The sequence below is a fragment of the Phymastichus coffea genome, unplaced genomic scaffold, assembly GCF_024137745.1.
Source record: "Phymastichus coffea isolate CEN01 unplaced genomic scaffold, Cenicafe_Pcof_1.1 PCOF00014, whole genome shotgun sequence".
Lineage (NCBI taxonomy): Eukaryota > Metazoa > Arthropoda > Insecta > Hymenoptera > Eulophidae > Phymastichus > Phymastichus coffea.
Window position 1 is genome coordinate 3,851,016 of NW_026706825.1, and position 22,451 is coordinate 3,873,466.

A 22,451-nucleotide genomic window follows, 5' to 3' on the forward strand; every position below is an offset into this window, starting at 1 on the left:
TCCAGGAGTTCGTGGTTACAGCATGGCAGGGTAACTATCTGGAGGGTTGATGGAATTCGGGTGTAGGAGTTCGGGGTTAGCGCATGGCAGGTTAACCAATTCGAGTGTTAAGGAAATTGGGGTTAAGAGTTTGGGGTTAGCGCGTGGCAGGTTAACCAGCTCGAGGGTTGACGAAATTTAGGTGTTAGAGTTCGGGGTTAGACCGTGGCAGGGTAACCAGCTCTAGGTTTAAGGAAATTGGGGTTAAGATTTCAGGGTTAGAGTGGGGCAGGGTAACCAACAAGAGGTTTGATGAAATTCGGGTGTAGGGGTTTCAGGGTTAGAGCGTGGCAGGGCAACCAGCTCGAGGGTTAAGGAAATTGTGGTTAAGAGATTGGGGCTACAGCATGGCAGGGTAACCAGCTCGATGATTTAGTAAATTAGAGTTCAGAGTTTGGGGTTACAGCGTGGCAGGGTAACTAGCTCCAGGGTTGACGAAATTTAGGTGTAGGAGTTCGGAGTTAGAGCGTTGCAGGGTAACCAGCTCGATGATTTAGTAAATTGGGGTTAAGAGTTTGGGGTTACAGCGTGGCAGGGTAACTAGCTCGATGGTTGACGAAATTTAGGTGTAGGAGTTTGGGGTTAAAGCGTTGCAGGGTAACCAGCTCGAGGGTTAAGGAAATTGGGGTTAAGAGTTCGGGGTTACTGCGTGGCAGCATAATCAGCTCGAGGATTGACGAAATTTAGGTGTTGGAGTTCGGGGTTAGAGCGTTGCAGGGTAACTAGCTCCAGGGTTGACGAAATTTAGGTGTATAAGTTCGGGGTTAGAGCGTGGCAGGGTAACCAGCTCGATGATTTAGTAAATTGGGGTTAAGAGTTTGGGGTTACAGCGTGGCAGGGTAAATAGCTCGATGATTTAGTAAATTAGGGTTCAGAGTTTGGGGTTACAGCGTGGCAGGGTAACTAGCTCCAGGGTTGACGAAATTTAGGTGTAGGAGTTCGGGGTTAGAGCGTTGCAGGGTAACCAGCTCGATGATTTAGTAAATTAGGGTTAAGAGTTTGGGGTTACAGCGTGGCAGGGTAACTAGCTCGATGGTTGACGAAATTTAGGTGTAGGAGTTTGGGGTTAAAGCGTTGCAGGGTAACCAGCTGGAGGGTTAAGGAAATTGGGGTTAAGAGTTCGGGGTTACTGCGTGGCAGCATAATCAGCTCGAGGATTGACGAAATTTAGGTGTTGGAGTTCGGGGTTAGAGCGTTGCAGGGTAACTAGCTCCAGGGTTGACGAAATTTAGGTGTATAAGTTCGGGGTTAGAGCGTGGCAGGGTAACCAGCTCGATGATTTAGTAAATTGGGCTTAAGAGTTTGGGGTTACAGCGTGGCAGGGTAAATAGCTCGATGATTGAGGAAATTGGAGTTAAGAGTTTGGGGTTACAGCGTAGCAGGGTAACTAGCTAGAGGGTTGACGAAATTTAGGTGTAGGAGTTCGGGGTTAGAGCGTTGCAGGGTAACCAGCTCGAGGGTTGACGAAATTTAGGTGTAGAAGTTCGGGGTTAGAGCGTGACAGTGTAACCAGCTCTAGGTTTAAGGAAATTGGGGTTAAGAGTTTGGGGTTACTAAGTGGCAGCGAAACCAGCTCGAGGATTGACGAAATTTAGGTGTAGGAGTTCGGGGTTACAGCGTGGCAGGGTAACTAGCTCGATGATTGAGGAAATTGGAGTTCAGAGTTTGGGGTTACAGCGTGGCAGGGGAACTACCTCGAGGGTTGACGAAATTTAGGTGTAGGAGTTCGGGGTTAGAGCGTTGCAGGGTAACCAGCTCGAGGGTTAAGGAAATTGGGGTTAAGAGTTCGGGGTTACTGCGTGGCATCGTAACCAGCTCGAGGATTGACGAAATTTAGGTGTTGGAGTTCGGGGTTAGAGCGTTGCAGGGTAACCAGCTCGAGGGTTAAGGAAATTGTGGTTAAGAGTTTGGGGCTAGAGCGTGACAGGGTAACCAGCTCGATGATTTAGTAAATTAGGGTTCAGAGTTTGGGGTTACAGCGTGGCAGGGTAACTAGCTCCAGGGTTGACGAAATTTAGGTATAGGAGTTCGGGGTGAGAGCGTTGCAGGGTAACCAGCTCGAGGGTTAAGGAAATTGGGGTTAAGAGTTCGGGGTTACAGCGTGGCAGGGTAACTACCTCGAGGATTGACGAAATTTAGGTATAGGAGTTCGGGGTTAGAGCATGGCAGGTTAACCAGCTCGAGGTTTAAGGAAATTGGGGTTAAGAGTTCCGGGTTACTGCGTGGCAGCGTAACTAGCTCGAGGGTTGACGAAATTTAGGTGTAGGAGTTCGGGGTTAGAGCGTTGCAGGGTAACCAGCTGAATGATTTAGTAAATTGGGGTTAAGAGTTTGGGGTTATAGCGTGGCAGGGTAACTAGCTCGATGATTGAGGAAATTGAAGTTAAGAGTTTGGGGTTACATCGTGGCAGGGTTACTAGCTCGATTGTTGACGAAATTTAGTTGTAGGAGTTCGGGGTTAGAGCGTTGCAGGGTAACCAGCTCAATGATTTAGTAAATTGGGGTTAAGAGTTTGGGGTTATCGCGTAGCAGGGTAACTAGCTCGATGATTGAGGAAATTGAAGTTAAGAGTTTGGGGTTACAGCGTGGCAGGGTAACTAGCTCGAGGGTTGACGAATTTTAGGTATAGGAGTTCGGGGTTAGAGCGTTGCAGGGTAACCAGCTCGAGGGTTAAGGAAATTGTGGTTAAGAGTTTGGGTCTACAGCGTGGCAGGGCAACCAGCTCGATGATTTAGTAAATAAGGTTCAGAGTTTGGGGTTACAGCGTTGCAGGGTACTTAGCTCGAGGGTTTACGAAATTTAGGTATAGGAGTTCGGGGTTAGAGCGTTGCAGGGTAACCAGCTCGAGGATTAAGGAAATTGGGGTTAAGATTTCGGGGTTACTGCGTGGCAGCGTAACCAGCTCGAGGATTGACGAAATTTAGGTGTTGGAGTTCGGGGTTAGAGCGTTGCAGGGTAACCAGCTCGAAGGTTAAGGAAATTGTGGTTAAGAGTTTGGGGCTAGAGCGTGGCAGGGCAACCAGCTCGATGATTTAGAAAATAAGGTTCAGAGTTTGGGGTTACAATGTGGCAGGGTAACTAGCTCGAGGGTTGACGAATTTTAGGTATAGGAGTTCGGGGTTAGAGCGTTGCAGGGTAACCAGCTCGAGGGTTAAGGAAATTGGGGTTAAGAGTTCGGGGTTACAGCGTGGCAGGGTAACTACCTCGAGGATTGACGAAATTTAGGTATAGGAGTTCGGGGTTAGAGCATGGCAGGTTAACCAGCTCGAGGTTTAAGGAAATTGGGGTTAAGAGTTCCGGGTTACTGCGTGGCAGCGTAACTAGCTCGAGGGTTGACGAAATTTAGGTGTAGGAGTTCGGGGTTAGAGCATGGCAGGTTAACCAGCTCGAGGTTTAAGGAAATTGTGGTTAAGAGTTCCGGGTTACTGCGTGGCAGCGTAACTAGCTCGAGGGTTGACGAAATTTAGGTGTAGGAGTTCGGGGTTATAGCGTTGCAGGGTAACCAGCTCGAGGGTTAAGGAAATTGTGGTTAAGAGTTTGGGGCTACACCGTGGCAGGGCAACCAGCTCGATGATCTAGTAAATTGTGGTTAAGAGTTCCGGGTTACTGCGTGGCAGCGTAACTAGCTCGAGGGTTGACGAAATTTAGTTGTAGGAGTTCGGGGTTAGAGCGTTGCAGGGTAACCAGCTCAATGATTTAGTAAATTGGGGTTAAGAGTTTGGGGTTATCGCGTAGCAGGGTAACTAGCTCGATGATTGAGGAAATTGAAGTTAAGAGTTTGGGGTTACAGCGTGGCAGGGTAACTAGCTCGAGGGTTGACGAATTTTAGGTATAGGAGTTCGGGGTTAGAGCGTTGCAGGGTAACCAGCTCGAGGGTTAAGGAAATTGTGGTTAAGAGTTTGGGTCTACAGCGTGGCAGGGCAACCAGCTCGATGATTTAGTAAATAAGGTTCAGAGTTTGGGGTTACAGCGTTGCAGGGTACTTAGCTCGAGGGTTTACGAAATTTAGGTATAGGAGTTCGGGGTTAGAGCGTTGCAGGGTAACCAGCTCGAGGATTAAGGAAATTGGGATTAAGATTTCGGGGTTACTGCGTGGCAGCGTAACCAGCTCGAGGATTGACGAAATTTAGGTGTTGGAGTTCGGGGTTAGAGCGTTGCAGGGTAACCAGCTCGAAGGTTAAGGAAATTGTGGTTAAGAGTTTGGGGCTAGAGCGTGGCAGGGCAACCAGCTCGATGATTTAGAAAATAAGGTTCAGAGTTTGGGGTTACAATGTGGCAGGGTAACTAGCTCGAGGGTTGACGAATTTTAGGTATAGGAGTTCGGGGTTAGAGCGTTGCAGGGTAACCAGCTCGAGGGTTAAGGAAATTGGGGTTAAGAGTTCGGGGTTACAGCGTGGCAGGGTAACTACCTCGAGGATTGACGAAATTTAGGTATAGGAGTTCGGGGTTAGAGCATGGCAGGTTAACCAGCTCGAGGTTTAAGGAAATTGGGGTTAAGAGTTCCGGGTTACTGCGTGGCAGCGTAACTAGCTCGAGGGTTGACGAAATTTAGGTGTAGGAGTTCGGGGTTAGAGCATGGCAGGTTAACCAGCTCGAGGTTTAAGGAAATTGTGGTTAAGAGTTCCGGGTTACTGCGTGGCAGCGTAACTAGCTCGAGGGTTGACGAAATTTAGGTGTAGGAGTTCGGGGTTATAGCGTTGCAGGGTAACCAGCTCGAGGGTTAAGGAAATTGTGGTTAAGAGTTTGGGGCTACACCGTGGCAGGGCAACCAGCTCGATGATCTAGTAAATTGTGGTTAAGAGTTCCGGGTTACTGCGTGGCAGCGTAACTAGCTCGAGGGTTGACGAAATTTAGGTGTAGGAGTTCGGGGTTAGAGATTTCCAGGTTAACCAGCTCGAGGGTTAAGGAAATTGGGGTTAAGAGTTCGGGGTTACTGCACGGCAGGTTAACCAGCTCGAGGGTTAAGGAAATTGGGGTTAAGAATTTGGGGTTAGCGCGTGGCAGGTTAACCAGCTCGAGGGTTTTCAAAATTTAGGTGTAAGAGTTCGGGGTTAGACCGTGGCAGGGTAACCAGCTCTAGGTTTAAAGAAATTGGGTTTAAGATTTTGGGGTTAGATTGGGGCAGGGCAACCAACTAGAGGTTTGATGAAATTCCGGTGTAGGGGTTTCACGGTTAGAGCGTGACTGGGTAACCAGCTCGATAGTTAATAAAATTGTGGTCAAGAGTTTGGGGTTACAGCGTGGCAGGATAACTAGCTCGATGATTTAGGAAAGTGGAGTTAAGAATTTGGGGTTACAGCGTGGCAGGGTAACTAGCTCGATGATTTAGGAAATTGGAGTTAAGAGTTTGGGGTTACATCGTGGCAGGGTTACTAGCTCGATTGTTGACGAAATTTAGTTGTAGGAGTTCGGGGTTAGAGCGTTGCAGGGTAACCTGCTCAATGATTTAGTAAATTGGGGTTAAGAGTTTGGGGTTATAGCGTGGCAGGGTAACTAGCTCGATGATTGAGGAAATTGAAGTTAAGAGTTTGGGGTTACAGCGTGACAGGGTAACTAGCTCGAGGGTTGACGAAATTTAGGTGTAGGAGTTCGGGGTTAGAGCGTTGCAGGGTAACCAGCTCGAAGGTTAAGGAAATTGTGGTTAAGAGTTTGGGGCTCGAGCGTGGCAGGGCAACCAGCTCGATGATTTAGTAAATAAGGTTCAGAGTTTGGGGTTACAGCGTTGCAGGGTAACTAGCTCGAGGGTTGACGAATTTTAGGTATAGGAGTTCGGGGTTAGAGCGTTGCAGGGTAACCAGCTCGAGGGTTAAGGAAATTGGGGTTAAGAGTTCGGGGTTACAGCGTGGCAGGGTAACTACCTCGAGGATTGACGAAATTTAGGTATAGGAGTTCGGGGTTAGAGCATGGCAGGTTAACCAGCTCGAGGTTTAAGGAAATTGGGGTTAAGAGTTCCGGGTTACTGCGTGGCAGCGTAACTAGCTCGAGGGTTGACGAAATTTAGGTGTAGGAGTTCGGGGTTAGAGCGTTGCAGGGTAACCAGCTCAATGATTTAGTAAATTGGGGTTAAGAGTTTGGGGTTATAGCGTGGCAGGGTAACTAGCTCGATGATTGAGGAAATTGAAGTTAAGAGTTTGGGGTTACATCGTGGCAGGGTTACTAGCTCGATTGTTGACGAAATTTAGTTGTAGGAGTTCGGGGTTAGAGCGTTGCAGGGTAACCAGCTCAATGATTTAGTAAATTGGGGTTAAGAGTTTGGGGTTATAGCGTGGCAGGGTAACTAGCTCGATGATTGAGGAAATTGAAGTTAAGAGTTTGGGGTTACAGCGTGGCAGGGTAACTAGCTCGAGGGTTGACGAAATTTAGGTGTAGGAGTTCGGGGTTAGAGCGTTGCTCGGTAACCAGCTCGAGGGTTAAGGAAATTGTGGTTAAGAGTTTGGGTCTACAGCGTGGCAGGGCAACCAGCTCGATGATTTAGTAAATAAGGTTCAGAGTTTGGGGTTACAGCGTTGCAGGGTAACTAGCTCGAGGGTTGACGAATTTTAGGTATAGGAGTTCGGGGTTAGAGCGTTGCAGGGTAACCAGCTCGAGGGTTAAGGAAATTGGGGTTAAGAGTTCGGGGTTACAGCGTGGCAGGGTAACTACCTCGAGGATTGACGAAATTTAGGTATAGGAGTTCGGGGTTAGAGCATGGCAGGTTAACCAGCTCGAGGTTTAAGGAAATTGGGGTTAAGAGTTCCGGGTTACTGCGTGGCAGCGTAACTAGCTCGAGGGTTGACGAAATTTAGGTGTAGGAGTTCGGGGTTAGAGCGTTGCAGGTTAACCAGCTCAATGATTTAGTAAATTGGGGTTAAGAGTTTGGGGTTACAGCGTGGCAGGGTAACTAGCTCGATGATTTAGGAAATTGGAGTTAAGAGTTTGGGGTTACATCGTGGCAGGGTTACTAGCTCGATTGTTGACGAAATTTAGTTGTAGGAGTTCGGGGTTAGAGCGTTGCAGGGTAACCAGCTCAATGATTTAGTAAATTGGGGTTAAGAGTTTGGGGTTATAGCGTGGCAGGGTAACTAGCTCGATGATTGAGGAAATTGAAGTTAAGAGTTTGGGGTTACAGCGTGGCAGGGTAACTAGCTCGAGGGTTGACGAAATTTAGGTGTAGGAGTTCGGGGTTAGAGCGTTGCAGGGTAACCAGCTCGAGGGTTAAGGAAATTGTGGTTAAGAGTTTGGGTCTACAGCGTGGCAGGGCAACCAGCTCGATGATTTAGTAAATAAGGTTCAGAGTTTGGGGTTACAGCGTTGCAGGGTACTTAGCTCGAGGGTTTACGAAATTTAGGTATAGGAGTTCGGGGTTAGAGCGTTGCAGGGTAACCAGCTCGAGGATTAAGGAAATTGGGGTTAAGATTTCGGGGTTACTGCGTGGCAGCGTAACCAGCTCGAGGATTGACGAAATTTAGGTGTTGGAGTTCGGGGTTAGAGCGTTGCAGGGTAACCAGCTCGAAGGTTAAGGAAATTGTGGTTAAGAGTTTGGGGCTAGAGCGTGGCAGGGCAACCAGCTCGATGATTTAGAAAATAAGGTTCAGAGTTTGGGGTTACAACGTGGCAGGGTAACTAGCTCGAGGGTTGACGAATTTTAGGTATAGGAGTTCGGGGTTAGAGCGTTGCAGGGTAACCAGCTCGAGGGTTAAGGAAATTGGGGTTAAGAGTTCGGGGTTACAGCGTGGCAGGGTAACTACCTCGATGATTGACGAAATTTAGGTATAGGAGTTCGGGGTTAGAGCATGGCAGGTTAACCAGCTCGAGGTTTAAGGAAATTGGGGTTAAGAGTTCCGGGTTACTGCGTGGCAGCGTAACTAGCTCGAGGGTTGACGAAATTTAGGTGTAGGAGTTCGGGGTTAGAGCATGGCAGGTTAACCAGCTCGAGGTTTAAGGAAATTGTGGTTAAGAGTTCCGGGTTACTGCGTGGCAGCGTAACTAGCTCGAGGGTTGACGAAATTTAGGTGTAGGAGTTCGGGGTTATAGCGTTGCAGGGTAACCAGCTCGAGGGTTAAGGAAATTGTGGTTAAGAGTTTGGGGCTATACCGTGGCAGGGCAACCAGCTCGATGATCTAGTAAATTGTGGTTAAGAGTTTGGGGTTACAGCGTGGCAGGGTAACTAGCTCGAGGGTTGGCGAAATTTAGGTGTAGGAGTTCGGGGTTAGAGATTTCCAGGTTAACCAGCTCGAGGGTTAAGGAAATTGGGGTTAAGAGTTCGGGGTTACTGCACGGCAGGTTAACCAGCTCGAGGGTTAAGGAAATTGGGGTTAAGAATTTGGGGTTAGCGCGTGGCAGGTTAACCAGCTCGAGGGTTTTCGAAATTTAGGTGTAAGAGTTCGGGGTTAGACCGTGGCAGGGTAACCAGCTCTAGGTTTAAAGAAATTGGGTTTAAGATTTTGGGGTTAGATTGGGGCAGGGCAACCAACTAGAGGTTTGATGAAATTCCGGTGTAGGGGTTTCACGGTTAGAGCGTGACTGGGTAACCAGCTCGATAGTTAATAAAATTGTGGTCAAGAGTTTGGGGTTACAGCGTGGCAGGATAACTAGCTCGATGATTTAGGAAAGTGGAGTTAAGAATTTGGGGTTACAGCGTGGCAGGGTAACTAGCTCGATGATTTAGGAAATTGGAGTTAAGAGTTTGGGGTTACATCGTGGCAGGGTTACTAGCTCGATTGTTGACGAAATTTAGTTGTAGGAGTTCGGGGTTAGAGCGTTGCAGGGTAACCAGCTCAATGATTTAGTAAATTGGGGTTAAGAGTTTGGGGTTATAGCGTGGCAGGGTAACTAGCTCGATGATTGAGGAAATTGAAGTTAAGAGTTTGGGGTTACAGCGTGGCAGGGTAACTAGCTCGAGGGTTGACGAAATTTAGGTGTAGGAGTTCGGGGTTAGAGCGTTGCAGGGTAACCAGCTCGAGGGTTAAGGAAATTGTGGTTAAGAGTTTGGGTCTACAGCGTGGCAGGGCAACCAGCTCGATGATTTAGTAAATAAGGTTCAGAGTTTGGGGTTACAGCGTTGCAGGGTACTTACTTCGAGGGTTGTCGAAATTTAGGTGTAGAAGTTCGGGGTTAGAGCGTGGCAGTGTAACCAGCTCTAGGTTTAAGGAAATTGGGGTTAACAGTTCGGGGTTACTGCGTTGCAGCGTAACCAGCTCGAGGATTGACGAAATTTAGGTATAGGAGTTCGGGGTTAGAGCATGGCAGGTTAACCAGCTCGAGGTTTAAGGAAATTGGGGTTAAGAGTTCCGGGTTACAGCGTTGCAGTGTACTTAGCTCGAGGGTTTACGAAATTTAGGTATAGGAGTTCGGGGTTACAGCGTTGCATGGTAACCAGCTCGAGGGTTAAGTAAATTGGGGTTAAGAGTTCGGGGTTACTGCGTGGCAGCGTAACCAGCTCGAGGATTGACGAAATTTAGGTGTTGGAGTTCGGGGTTAGAGCGTTGCAGGGTAACCAGCTCGAGGGTTAAGGAAATTGTGGTTAAGAGTTTGGGGCTAGAGCGTGGCAGGGCAACCAGCTCGATGATTTAGTAAATAAGGTTCAGAGTTTGGGGTTACAACGTGGCAGGGTAACTAGCTCGAGGGTTGACGAATTTTAGGTATAGGAGTTCGGGGTTAGAGCGTTGCAGGGTAACCAGCTCGAGGGTTAAGGAAATTGGGGTTAAGAGTTCGGGGTTACAGCGTGGCAGGGTAACTACCTCGAGGATTGACGAAATTTAGGTATAGGAGTTCGGGGTTAGAGCATGGCAGGTTAACCAACTCGAGGTTTAAGGAAATTGGGGTTAAGAGTTCCGGGTTACTGCGTGGCAGCGTAACTAGCTCGAGGGTTGACGAAATTTAGGTGTAGTAGTTCGGGGTTAGAGCATGGCAGGTTAACCAGCTCGAGGTTTAAGGAAATTGTGGTTAAGAGTTCCGGGTTACTGCGTGGGAGCGTAACTAGCTCGAGGGTTGACGAAATTTAGGTGTAGGAGTTCGGGGTTATAGCGTTGCAGGGTAACCAGCTCGAGGGTTAAGGAAATTGTGGTTAAGAGTTTGGGGCTACACCGTGGCAGGGCAACCAGCTCGATGATTTAGTAAATAAGGTTCAGAGTTTGGGGTTACAGCGTTGCAGGGTACTTAGCTCGGGGGTTAACGAAATTTAGGTATAGGAGTTCGGGGTTAGAGCATTGCAGGTTAACCAGCTCGAGGTTTAAGGAAATTGGGGTTAAGAGTTCGGGGTTACTGCGTGGCAGCGTAACCAGCTCGAGGATTGACGAAATTTAGGTATAGGAGTTCGGGGTTAGAGCATGGCAGGTTAACCAGCTCGAGGTTTAAGGAAATTGGGGTTAAGAGTTCCGGGTTACAGCGTTGCAGTGTACTTAGCTCGAGGGTTTACGAAATTTAGGTATAGGAGTTCGGGGTTAGAGCGTTGCAGGGTAACCAGCTCGAGGGTTAAGGAAATTGGGGTTAAGAGTTCGGGGTTACAGCGTGGCAGGGTAACTAGCTCGAGGGTTGACGAATTTTAGGTGTAGGAGTTCGGGGTTAGTGCATGGCAGGTTAACCATCTCGAGGGTAAAGGAAATTGGGGTTAACAGTTTGGGGTTAGCGCGTGGCAGTTTAACCAGCTCTAGGGTTGACGAATTTTAGGTGTAGGAGTTCGGGGTTAGTGCATGGCAGGTTAACCATCTCGAGGGTAAAGGAAATTGGGGTTAACAGTTTGGGGTTAGCGCGTGGCAGGTTAACCAGCTCGAGGGTTGACGAAATTTAGGTGTAGTAGTTCGAGGTTAGAGCGTGGCAGGGTATCCAGCTCTAGGTTTAATGGAATTGGCGTTAAGATTTCGGGGTTACAGGGTAGCAGGGTAACCAGCTCGAGAGTTAAGGAAATTTGGGTTAAGTGTTTGTGGTTATATCGTAGCAGGGTATCCAACTCGATGATTTAGGAAATTGGAGTTCAGTGTTTTGGGTTACAGCGTGACAGGGTAACTACCTCGAGGGTTGACGATATTTAGGTGTAAGCGTTACGGGTTACAGCGTGGGAGGGTAACTAGCTCGAGGGATGATGAAATTGGGTTCTGGGTGGTAGGGGTTCAGGGTAACAAATGAATGCTCTGTTCACTCTCCAATGAAGGGGTAGCTGCCTGTGGTGACGGATACTGTATACTTTTGTGTTAGATTTTAAACCGATTTTCATAAACTTCATTTCTTCTGAAAAAATTTTGCAAGAAAATATTTGACAACATGACTTTTTTTCAGGCCACTTGGGGGGTTGCAATCCCTGTACACGAAATACATATATTTATCTAACATTTTTTAAAAGAATTTTTTATAGGTTGTTTCGTCGATAACTGTGCATACAATAAGAAAATTTCGCTATAAAATGTTATTGATGGGTAACTTTCGGGGGTAACTTTCACTCTCTAAATAGTTTATTCGGCAGAACAAAAGTATACATGTATTTGACTTTTTGAGCGTCATAAAACATGAAATAACGAGCATAATCTGCGATTAACAACTGCTTATACTATATTGTATTAATAACATTAAGGAGTAGATTACCCTCGAAATAATAGTTAATAGGAAAACTCCGAATCACGTCAATTTTGTTTTATCATTTTCTACTAAAATATCATTTTAAAAATTTTTTTAACATTATTTTTTGATTTTGTAAGCTTTTGTAAGGTAAAAAGACACTTAAAAATACAGTTTTTTCTCTATACATCGAAGGGGTTGCAACCCCCGGGTCCAAATTGATGTGTGTCTATTACTTTTTTTATAAGTATCTTGTGTTTTTTTGTTTCATAAAGAAATATTCATTCCAATTAAAGATATTGCTATAGAACTGCTTCTGGGGCTGTTTTCTGGGGATGGATTTTTCCCTTAGATAGTTTTTTCCGCCGATAAAATAAATACGGGTCTTTTATTTTTTTACGAACTATAACATATCTCAATTGCAGAAAAATCGATGGCGGAGGGTTGGGGTGGTTCCCTAATGAGATAGTTTGAATTCAGTAATAATAAACACATAAAAACATAATTTCAAACAATATTTATACATTTTTCATCAAGAAATGGAATAATGTTAGGAAAATATTGAATTTTTACTGATGTTCAGAAAGATAGTTCATTTAGTCGTACATTTACCTTATATTAAAGGTTTTATATTTGAAAATTATTAGGATAGTATTCATGTTAACGAAAAACTTTGGAACTTTTAATTTTTTGTGGAATTGAAAGATGTTTAATTCAGCTACTATAGGCCGTCCAAATTTCAAAAAGGAAGAAACCTAGAAACACGATAGTGTATTTCCGTAAGTTTTCGAAGTGCTGAATCCAAATCTATCTTTCGATTTGATTCATCACTTAAGGCTCTCGAGCTATTCTAAACTAAAAGTGCGTAAATTACGATGCTTCACTACGTTCAAGGTTATGTAACACTGTGAATCAATTGTTTTTTCGAAAAACAAATAGAGTTGTGATAAAGTAGTACTCTTGCCCATTAAACCCATTTTTTGAATTAAAGCTAACTTTTTTTTTCATCAACATATCATTGATTGAAGTATTTTATCAATTTTGCAACATTATTAAAGCAACAATATTAAAACAATATTAAAAAAAAAGGTATTTAGACAAACTCAACGGCATTTGAAAAGGGATGATTTATACTTCAAGATGCTTTAAATAGTTTTTTGTGACAAAATTTATTTACGATGCTACATAACCTCAAATATGTCAAAAAACAGTATTTTTTACACGTTTAGGGTTAGGATATCTTATAAATCTGACATGATAGAATAATTCTGAGGCCAGATTTGGATTCAGCGCACCAAAATCTTTCAGGAATAGTATAGCTCACTTGTGATATAAAATCTTGTATACTTGTGTATCTTAACCCTCGACCCCTTTAACCTATGATTTATATGTTGTTACGACACTTTTGAAACATTTAACATCAATCAATGATATCTCAATGAAAAAAAACTCTCTAATCCAAAAAATGCGGTTTAATGAACAAAAGTGCTGTTTTATGATAGTTTTACTGGTTTTTTGAAAACATTTTATTTACAGTGTTACATAACCTTGAATACAGTGAAAGTAATTGTGATTTTTCCACTGTTAGGTTAGAATATCTTAAAGATCTTAGGTGATTAATCAATTTTAAAACCACATTAGGATTGAGCGCATCGTATACCTTATAATATTCTATCGCGTTTCTAGGTTTTTTTTAACGTTAGATAAAGGTAAAATAAATAGACATTTTTTGTAACACGATATGATTGTTTCAAGATCGGCATAGCGAGACTGACGTTTTCGACTGACACTGATTGAATGCATCATCACCATTTCACGAGAAGTAATCGTAGAAACAATATAAAAAAGAAACTCTTTGTAGCTTTTTCCAAGTACTTTTTAAATCACTTCTGTAAAAAATTTTTTATTTCAATTTAATTATTTAATACGCATTTTTGATTACATGAACATTAATTTTCAGCTGTCTATATTTATGGAATTTTGAATAATAGAAATAATTTTATTTGAAAGAAAATGCTATGTTTTTTTATAGGAAATACGGAACAATTATTTAGATTTTAGAAAATAACATTTTTTGTCTTAAATTTTTTTTATCTAAAACATTTGAAAACCTATAAAATAATTTTAAAATATTGCAATTATACAGTACCGCTCAATGACATTTGCCACCCTGTTAACAAGAACCTAACACTTTAAAGTTTTAGATGACTTTGGGTAGTTGTAAAAAACTCATATTGTGTGGTGTGTCACGTTATGAATCACATCGTTATATTTCGGAAAATATGCTCTTTATAGAAAAACTCTAAAGAAAATAGTTGTTGCATTTTGGTAAAAAAACCATTTGTAAACTGATAAAATGATAAGAAAATGATTTTTTTTCTTCATTTTTTGATTTGGAATTTTTTAATTTACACAGTGGTTTTATTTAAAATGTAAAAATTATTTATAATTCTATCACTTTGTTAATTAAAAATTAATTTTATAAACAATTGTTATTTGAAAATTTGTAATAAAGAAGTATATACAAATAAATAGAAACATCTAGTTAAAAACTCATTTTTATACGTCTCATTATTTATTTACCTTAATAATTAAGTTTTTAATGTTTTTTTTTTCAAAAATTTAATAAATTCCAAACCAAAGAAATGTAAAATAAATATTTTTTTATAGTTTTATTAGTTTATAAATGGTTTTTTTAACCAAAATGCAAGACCTTTTTTCTTTAGAGTTTCTTTGTAAACAGCATATTTTCCGAGATATAACGTTTTGATTCGTAACATGTGCTTTTTAATAAAATATGATATAGTTCAAAAAATCGTACAAAAAAAAAATTTCTCGGGCATGGGTTTTGTATCATTTGGGACAAGCTTTCAAATGGTGAAGACAAATCTTAAATAAACAATTAACTTTAAAGTCCATGAAAGAGGAGAAAACGTAATTTTTGACGAAAAAAAACATGACTTTCCAGTTATTGACAATTTTAATGATATTTTATGCTCATAGTAGTGACTTTCTATTTTCTAAAATGAAAGATGAAGACTGCGAAAAAAATGTTATCCAGATGAATTGTGCAGTGTGAAAAAAGAGTTGTCTTCTTTTTTCAAAATTCTAAAAAAATACGAGAAAGACAGATCTTCAAATTCCTTTTTATTCGTTTTCTAGCAAAACGAATTTATAATAGTATAATATAATATAATATTAATAATTTATAATAATTTCTAGCAAAACGAATAGCAAAATTTCTAGCAAAAATCAACCCTGTTTTTGTATTTTAAAAAAAAATATTGTTTTCTCAGATGAAACTACATGTCAATTAAACGGCGAAGTCAATCGCCATAACCTTAGATATTGGTACGACAAAATCCTCATTGGATGAGAGAAAGTCACATTCAGTATCCTCAAAAGTTAAATGTGTGGGCATAAATGGTAGGGCGATACAATAATAGGTTCCTTTTTTATCACAGGAAATTTGAACGCTGTAACTTTTGTGAAATCAGATTGTTTCAGCTATCCAGACGTTAAGATGTGATGATTTTGAAAATACATGGTTTCAAGGAGGATTAGGCTACGTCACACTAACTTGGAATCATTCCCATCCGTAAAATTTATTGCTCTTTTTGATTCTAGTATAAAAAATAGGAATTCCCAAATGAAAAAATGAGGTTGACCTTGAAACAAACTTGAAAATTTGGTTCAAGATCAAATCAGAGGTCACTGTTGGGTTATTGGGTTATTGGAAGTTACATAGGGTATGACCTTTATTTTATGGCTAACCTTATGCAGTTTTCCGAATTTTCCGGGGTTTCCATACTTTTTCCTCACCCTGTATAGAGAACATGTAAAAATATTTTTGAAAACTGAAATGGTTCTATGGCCTTACATGACCCTTTCATTAGAAAAAAAATAATTTTTAGGGTAAAATAATTAATTTTTTTGAATATTCTGAAACACTTTCTTTATATTTTCTATACATTTTCTTTCAAATAAACTTTTTTCTATCATTCAAATTTTCAGAGATACAGAGGCGAGAATCAATATTTTTTTAAACGGAAATATAACAGAGCTAAATTTAAATAAAAATATTTTCTACAGGAATGATTTGAAAAGTATTTGGAAAAAGCTATAAAGTAATTTTTTATATTTTCTTTCTGCGATTTTTTCTTGTAAAACGGCAAGGCATTTCAACAAGGATAAAAAATTTTTTTCACATTTTCATAACAGGGCGGAGGGGAATTTTTTTCAATTTGTGATGTACACCCAACGTGAATTGAATCGCGACCCCCCCAGTTAGGTTGGTATGAGTGCTACTTTCAGTCCGTAACGGTGGTTTTCAGATCGGCCATAGTATAACGCTCGTTCTTAAATTATATAATTAAAACCTAAAATCAAATAATCATGCATCTAAATTCATTGTTTGGCAAACAATTAATTTTAAACCTAAAAACAAATTAGTAACGTTTTAGCTTTTTATCGTATCTTAAAACGAATTTTCATTTTTGAATTTCATTTTTGAATCGTTCCGATGCAACGATGGAATTCTCATACCAACCTAACTGGGGGGGTCACGATTCAATTCACGTTGGGTGTACATACCATACTTGAAAAAGGGACCTTTTAAATGAGCCTTCGCTGACCTTTATAAGTTATTTTCCAACTAAGATATAACACTTTGGAGTTTGAGTGATTTAGTATTTAGGTGGACAAAAACTTTTGACGGGTAATGTAATTGATCACAAGCAATATGTAAACTTATTTGAAAAATGATATTCATTTAGAGTTGGATTAGGCTTTCAGAGATTAGCCTTAACATATCGTAGGAAAAACAGCAGAAATATGAAAGTTAATAGAATGCAACGAAATTTCAGTGACAACGCCACTGTTTACGCCTCCAGTGGGAGTAGCTAGTTCCGGCAGTGGAGGTCCCGGTGGTACTAGTGCACGAAGTTATGTAGATCCTCACACGTATGAAGATCCTAACCAGGCCGTCCGTGAATTTGCCCGTGAGATTGATGCAGGGTACATCACGATAGAGGCTATAATTGGTAAGATATTGAACAACTTTTTTAATATTTACTATATCGCAATGGTGAGGATTAATGCGCAAAGTTTTGAAAGCGCTTATGATTATGCACAATTTTTTAAAAATTCACTAAAATTGCTTTAATTACAAAAGTAACAGCAGCAACTATTCAAAAATACGAACATTACTATTATTTATTGTTAGAAGAAATGTAAACTGTCCGATCCATAATAAGTTATAACTTCGCCTTCCTACTAAATACATAACAATTTCTTGTGAAATAATATATTCACATATTAACGCAGTAACGCCGAAAATCACAGACTTTTTAACTCATTTTTTATCCTTTTTTCCAAAACGAAGAAGGGAATATTATCATGACCAAACCTTGTATACTAACTGTTTTCCGCTTTCTTCTTTCGATTCATTTTCGGTTTCCCTTTTCAATTCAAATTAAAAGTACATTTCCGTTCACTGGAAAATCAATATTTCAAATTTTATTCAAATCAGAACCAAAATATTGAAATTTTTTTTAAATCTTGTGTTTAAATATATAAATTACATTGATCTATTTTAAACTATGGAAATAGGAGGACAAAATAGTTATAGTTTATGAAAAAGAAAAATTTTGGTCTAGTTCCGTGGGTTTCACCTTTTCCGAAATGGCTGTAAACTACGTAAATGGAGAAAAACACGCACTATTTCATGTGATTTATAAAATAACTATATATTAGATGAAATTTTATTGATTAAACTGTTAAACTTTAGTTAATAAATATGTGTAGACCTTATCTAGTATATTTAACCTGATTAATGGTGAATTGAATAAGATGCTTGGAGAACTTGGGAAATAGAGTCTTTTCAAGATTATCGTTGATGATTATTTTTAGATCCTTATTAAATTCAGTATTGTTAAGTTTTTTGGCATATTATTTTAAAATTCGGCGATGGATAATGATGCGGTGACGCAAAACAACGGACCCATTATAGCGGACTAAATATTGAACATTTAATTATTTGCCAATGAAAAAACTATTTTCGTATTTTATGTAAAATTTATAGTCAAAAATGTCTCTAGCCATTTTACAAAAGATTATGGATGATAATTACAGTGATCTAAAGAAGTTAATATGCAAGAAAGATAAGGTTTTCATACTTGATCGGGACTTTCGCGATATAAAATAACAATTATAATAGAAAATGATGTATACCATGTTCTCATGTCAGCTTTGTAAAATAAAGATGAAAACCAGTTGTCAGCACCAGATTAAAATAAATCTCGACTTGTTTTATATTTCGATGGGCAGTAGAAGCTATTCAGGGTACTATAGCTCACAAGTACAAGTTTTTCATCACCAATTAAATAATCTTTGTCTGACTGACGCCTATCTACACTGCAATATAGTTTAATTTTACGTATATGTATGTAACCAGGCAGTGCCTAGATCGACACTGACGTCACAAATTCTTTAATAAAGGGGAGAGTAAGAGAGGCACTTTCGCTCTTACAATCGGGGAAACAGAGAGGACAGCTCGAATGAATAACTGATTGCATTTTCGAACAATGAGACTTATCTGTATTAACAAACTTAGTTACAATTAACTTAAAAATGTTGCACGCATAAACGCATATACGATTAAACCAAAGATGCGGAAAGGCGGATTGCCCGGCGACAGAATCGCCTTGACAATTCACTTCCTTACAATTACACAAAGAAAAGAAAAACCGATGATCTATTACTGCAGTACGATAAATATAACCGGCAAGTAATTGTCTGGCTATTTATCGATTCGAGCGATCTCACATCACGAGAGAGAGAGACGCACACACACACACACACAACAGAAGAGAGAGAAAACCTGACCTTTTCTTAGGCGACGAAGATGGCTGCCAGGACTTGATCTAGCTGCTGGCTTCTTCGTGGTTGCTGGCTGCTTCCTCGGAAGTTGTGCCACGCACGGAGTTGAAGACGGCTACGAGGTTCGCTGATAATTGGCGAAGGAGATGGAAAGTCACATAATCAAAGTTAAGTATAAGAACAACGGCAGGTCAGCTTATTTCAGCTAGCCGTATAAAGCGAAAAGTGAAAAGTGTCTGGCCGCACAAGTATTGTCGTGCGGCCGGCGATCGCGCTCTCGCTGGACTCTCCCCACCAAGTCTATTAATTAGGTGGCGTGCGACAAAAAACGCTAATTGGTCGCTCGACGCTCGCCTGCCTAATCCTGTATAGTGCGTGCATACGTGCGTACTCTATCTCTCTCGCTAACTCTCTCTCTCTAACACTTGGTCACTGCGCTCTCGCTCCCTCGGGTCCTCTCGATCTCATTCGTCAGTCTCTTTGGCGGTTGAAAAATATAAAGGCTAGTGGTTAGGCACAATAAAAAATATACGCCCAACGCTGACCACGTCGCCTTGCCGAGCGATAAGTGAGTGAGAGAGAGATTAGATTAGATTAGTTCGTTTATTGCGCCAATGAGGTGGAACCCCGTCTGGCAGTTTGGAAATGTACATAACAAAATAATAACAAAATTTAAACATGACAAAAGAGGAGATGCAAGGATAAATAGTGCATTTAACTATATGAAGAAGATGAATTACGTGAAAATGCATGAGTAGTATATACGGTGAGCAGCGAATTTCCAATGGCGTTAACAGTAAGCACTAAGAGTATATATATAAAACTAAAAATAGAATAAAATATGTGAAATATAGTAAAATAAAATATATAAAGAACAATGTAAATGAGTTATCAGATAAAACAACAAAATTAACAATAATAAAAGATGAAAAATAATATTAAAATAATAAAGACAATAAAGGTAATAGAGAATAATAAAAATAATAAGAACAAAATACTAAAAGTAGTAAAAAATAATAAAAGTAGCAAGAGTAGTAAAGATGCGAATGGCACTTGTTTTACAGAAGGGCGGTCTGAAAAGAGGAGAGGTATAAAGGTGGATCGACGTGCGTTTGGCCAGATAATAACCGTTCAATTAGCTATTTCATGAACCATAGGTCGATAGCGGGGTAAGTGTGGGACGATGGGTAATTTTGGGAGAACGCAACTGGATTGACTCTGTTTGGTATGCGAGTGTAATCGGACAGTGCCGGCACTGGCATTAACTTTTCGCGAGTCGCCCTCTCAATCCATGCTCCAGCCTCGTAGTTTAAGAATAGATCACGGGTCCAAACCTTGAAGTCAGGGATCCGATCGATGGAGAACAGGGTCACGCTCAGTGAGTTTAGTATTCTCTGAGCAAGGATAGCAAAGGAATGGTTCCATGCCTCAGTTCGAGGGGCCTTGTATTCAAACGCCGACGGCGGGTGGCGACCCGAGCGCCGGATAATGAGCGCTGGATAATAAGAGAGTGAGAGAGAGAGAGAAAGAGAGAGAGAGAGAGAGAGCATCCTGCTTGCCCTCGTTACATGTATTAGGAAAATGATAAGATCGTAAATTATATTTTTAATAAATTCTTCAAAATATAATAGTAGAATGAATTTATTCAAAAAGTATATAGAGGTCTGTTCAAAAAGTATCGCGAATTTAGTATGTTTTCAAAAATTATTTATTTATTCATGAATATCTATTTTATCTCCTTCAAAGTAATCCCCCTCGGATATATCGCACTTGTGCCAACATTTTTTCCAATCCTCGAAGCACTTAAAAAAATCATTTTTTGTGATCTTGTTCAGCTCCTTCGATGCCATCTTTATCTCCTCAATCGTGGCGTAGCGTCGTCCTTTCATCGGTCTCTTCAGTTTTGGGAACAGGAAAAAGTCACAGGGGGCCAAGTCTGGGGAATACGGTGGCAGCCGCACCATCACTCTGTTGTTTTTGGCTAAATATTCGCGCATAAGCAACGATGTGCAAGCAGGTGCGTTATCATGGTGCAAAAGCCAGTTTTTGTTCTTCGACAAATCCGGACGTTTCTGGCGGATTGCTTGGCGCAAATTGCGCATAACTTGCAGGTAATATTTCTTATGAACCGTACTACCCTGTGGCAAGAACTTATGATACACCACGACCCTGTAATCGAAGAAAACTGTGAGCAAAACCTTCACGTTCGTTGTTTTTTTCTAGTTTCCGTGGTGCTCGTTCAATGGAATCTTGTAGATTAAAATCAATGTCTTCCGAATTTGTAATTATATAACGTAAAGAGTTATTATTCAGTATTATTTCAGACTCACTGTTATTTTAGGATTTACGATGGAATTCATTAATGTATTCAATTTCGTAACTGCCCATAGATAAGGTTTCAGGTGGTTTGTCACCAACATAAAATTTATTTCTATTTACATTTATATTAAATATTGAATTGAATGTGTAATAGCGTCGACCTTCAATGCCCACAATTCGCTACTATTACCGAATTATTTAAGGGGAAGGTAAGGGAGGCGGTGTGTCGCTCCTAGAAAAGCAGGAAAGAGAAGGTGTAGACTCAATGATTTTCACACACTCAACTTCGTTAATTGATCGTTTATTACAACTACACTACCTTGAGTGCCGACGAGAATACAAAGCTACTTATTACTAATAATACACAAGACTTACGCTAAACGATATGACCGGCACGTTAGCGCCATGTCACCTCATTAACCGGCTCAAATTAAGATTACAATGTAAAAGACGTTGCGCCGGCTCGTGAAAGCCTGGCGCCGCACACAAGCCGCGGAACAATGCCGAGGAAACAGAGAGAAAAGAGAGGAGAGAAAACTAAACCTGACCAACAAATGTGATGGCTGCTTGGCAGGTGGGCTGCAGGTGAGTTGGCTGGCGTAAGATGCAGCCTAGTTTCAATGTTGTCACGGCTCTCACATTCTCTCGGATTCGTGGCAAGAATGATGGCAACTCGTCCAAGTGCGGCCGATCTCTCTCGCGTGCGTCGATCTCGTAACGAGTGCGTGCGAGTCGGCTTCTCACGCCTTTCCCCACTACTGTCCTCCTAATAGGCGAACTACATATATTTTCTTTTCTCTCTCTCTCTCTCTTTCTCTTACTCTTAATGTTTCCTTCCCATTTCGCTTGCTCGCTGCTGCCTTCTCTCTCTCTCTCTCTCTCTCTCTCTCTCTCTCTCTCTTCTAGCTATAATGCTGGAAAGAATAAAGGCAGGCATCAGACACGTAAAATAACGTGCGTCTGATGCCAGCCGTGCGCCTTCGCCTAGGGTGGTGAGAGAAGCAAGCACACGGTGCAGGCCATGACCAGCCTACACCGTCACAAATGTTAAAAACTCTACCAAACTCAAAATGTATCTTTTGTTTGCTGTTAGTTAAACGTAAGAAAAATATTGCACTGACAGTAGAGAATAATGACAAGAATGTGTGATAAGTTTTTTACAGTATCTCAACTTATATTGCTCCACACAAAAACTGCAAACATAGATTTATCATAATGACGTTAGATTAAAAAATGTTTACGTGTACTTGAACTTTTTTAGTCAACCAAAATCTAAATTACTGGAAGATGCTGAAACCTATGAAATGGAATGAAGTATTTTCCGTTTAAAGAATATAAGTCAGTGATTGATACTGAGCATGCATTATCCAATTCAATAAATCATTATTAAATTGATATCACACAATATAACTTCCACGATATTGTGTGCGAAAAGCAGGACAACGTACGTGCTTTCTTTTGTATGAATAGACATAGAAGTATTGACTATTTCTATCTTTTGCAATTGTACGTTCACATTCCTAAATATATCGTAAGAGATAACGTTAATTTGTTGGTGGTTTTTCGACAAGATTAATCAAATATGAACCATATAGTTGATGCTCATGTGAACTCGGATATGACTTACAATAAATTTAATGAACTATACGCAAAATGTTGATTGAGTGATAAATATGGATTTTTAGT

At 40.8% G+C, this 22,451-nt stretch overlaps 1 protein-coding gene across 7 annotated transcripts in view; it reads left to right on the forward strand.

Moving 5' to 3' along the window:
* Positions 1-22,451, forward strand: part of LOC131674343 (ephrin type-B receptor 1-B) — an 819,189-nt gene that overhangs the window by 534,737 nt on the left and 262,001 nt on the right. For all 7 annotated transcript variants that reach the window (XM_058953013.1, XM_058952971.1, XM_058952996.1 and 4 more), the window contains one exon: positions 16,433-16,609. In XM_058953013.1, the coding sequence (XP_058808996.1) occupies positions 16,433-16,609 (177 nt within the window). The remainder of the gene's footprint in view (positions 1-16,432; positions 16,610-22,451) is intronic.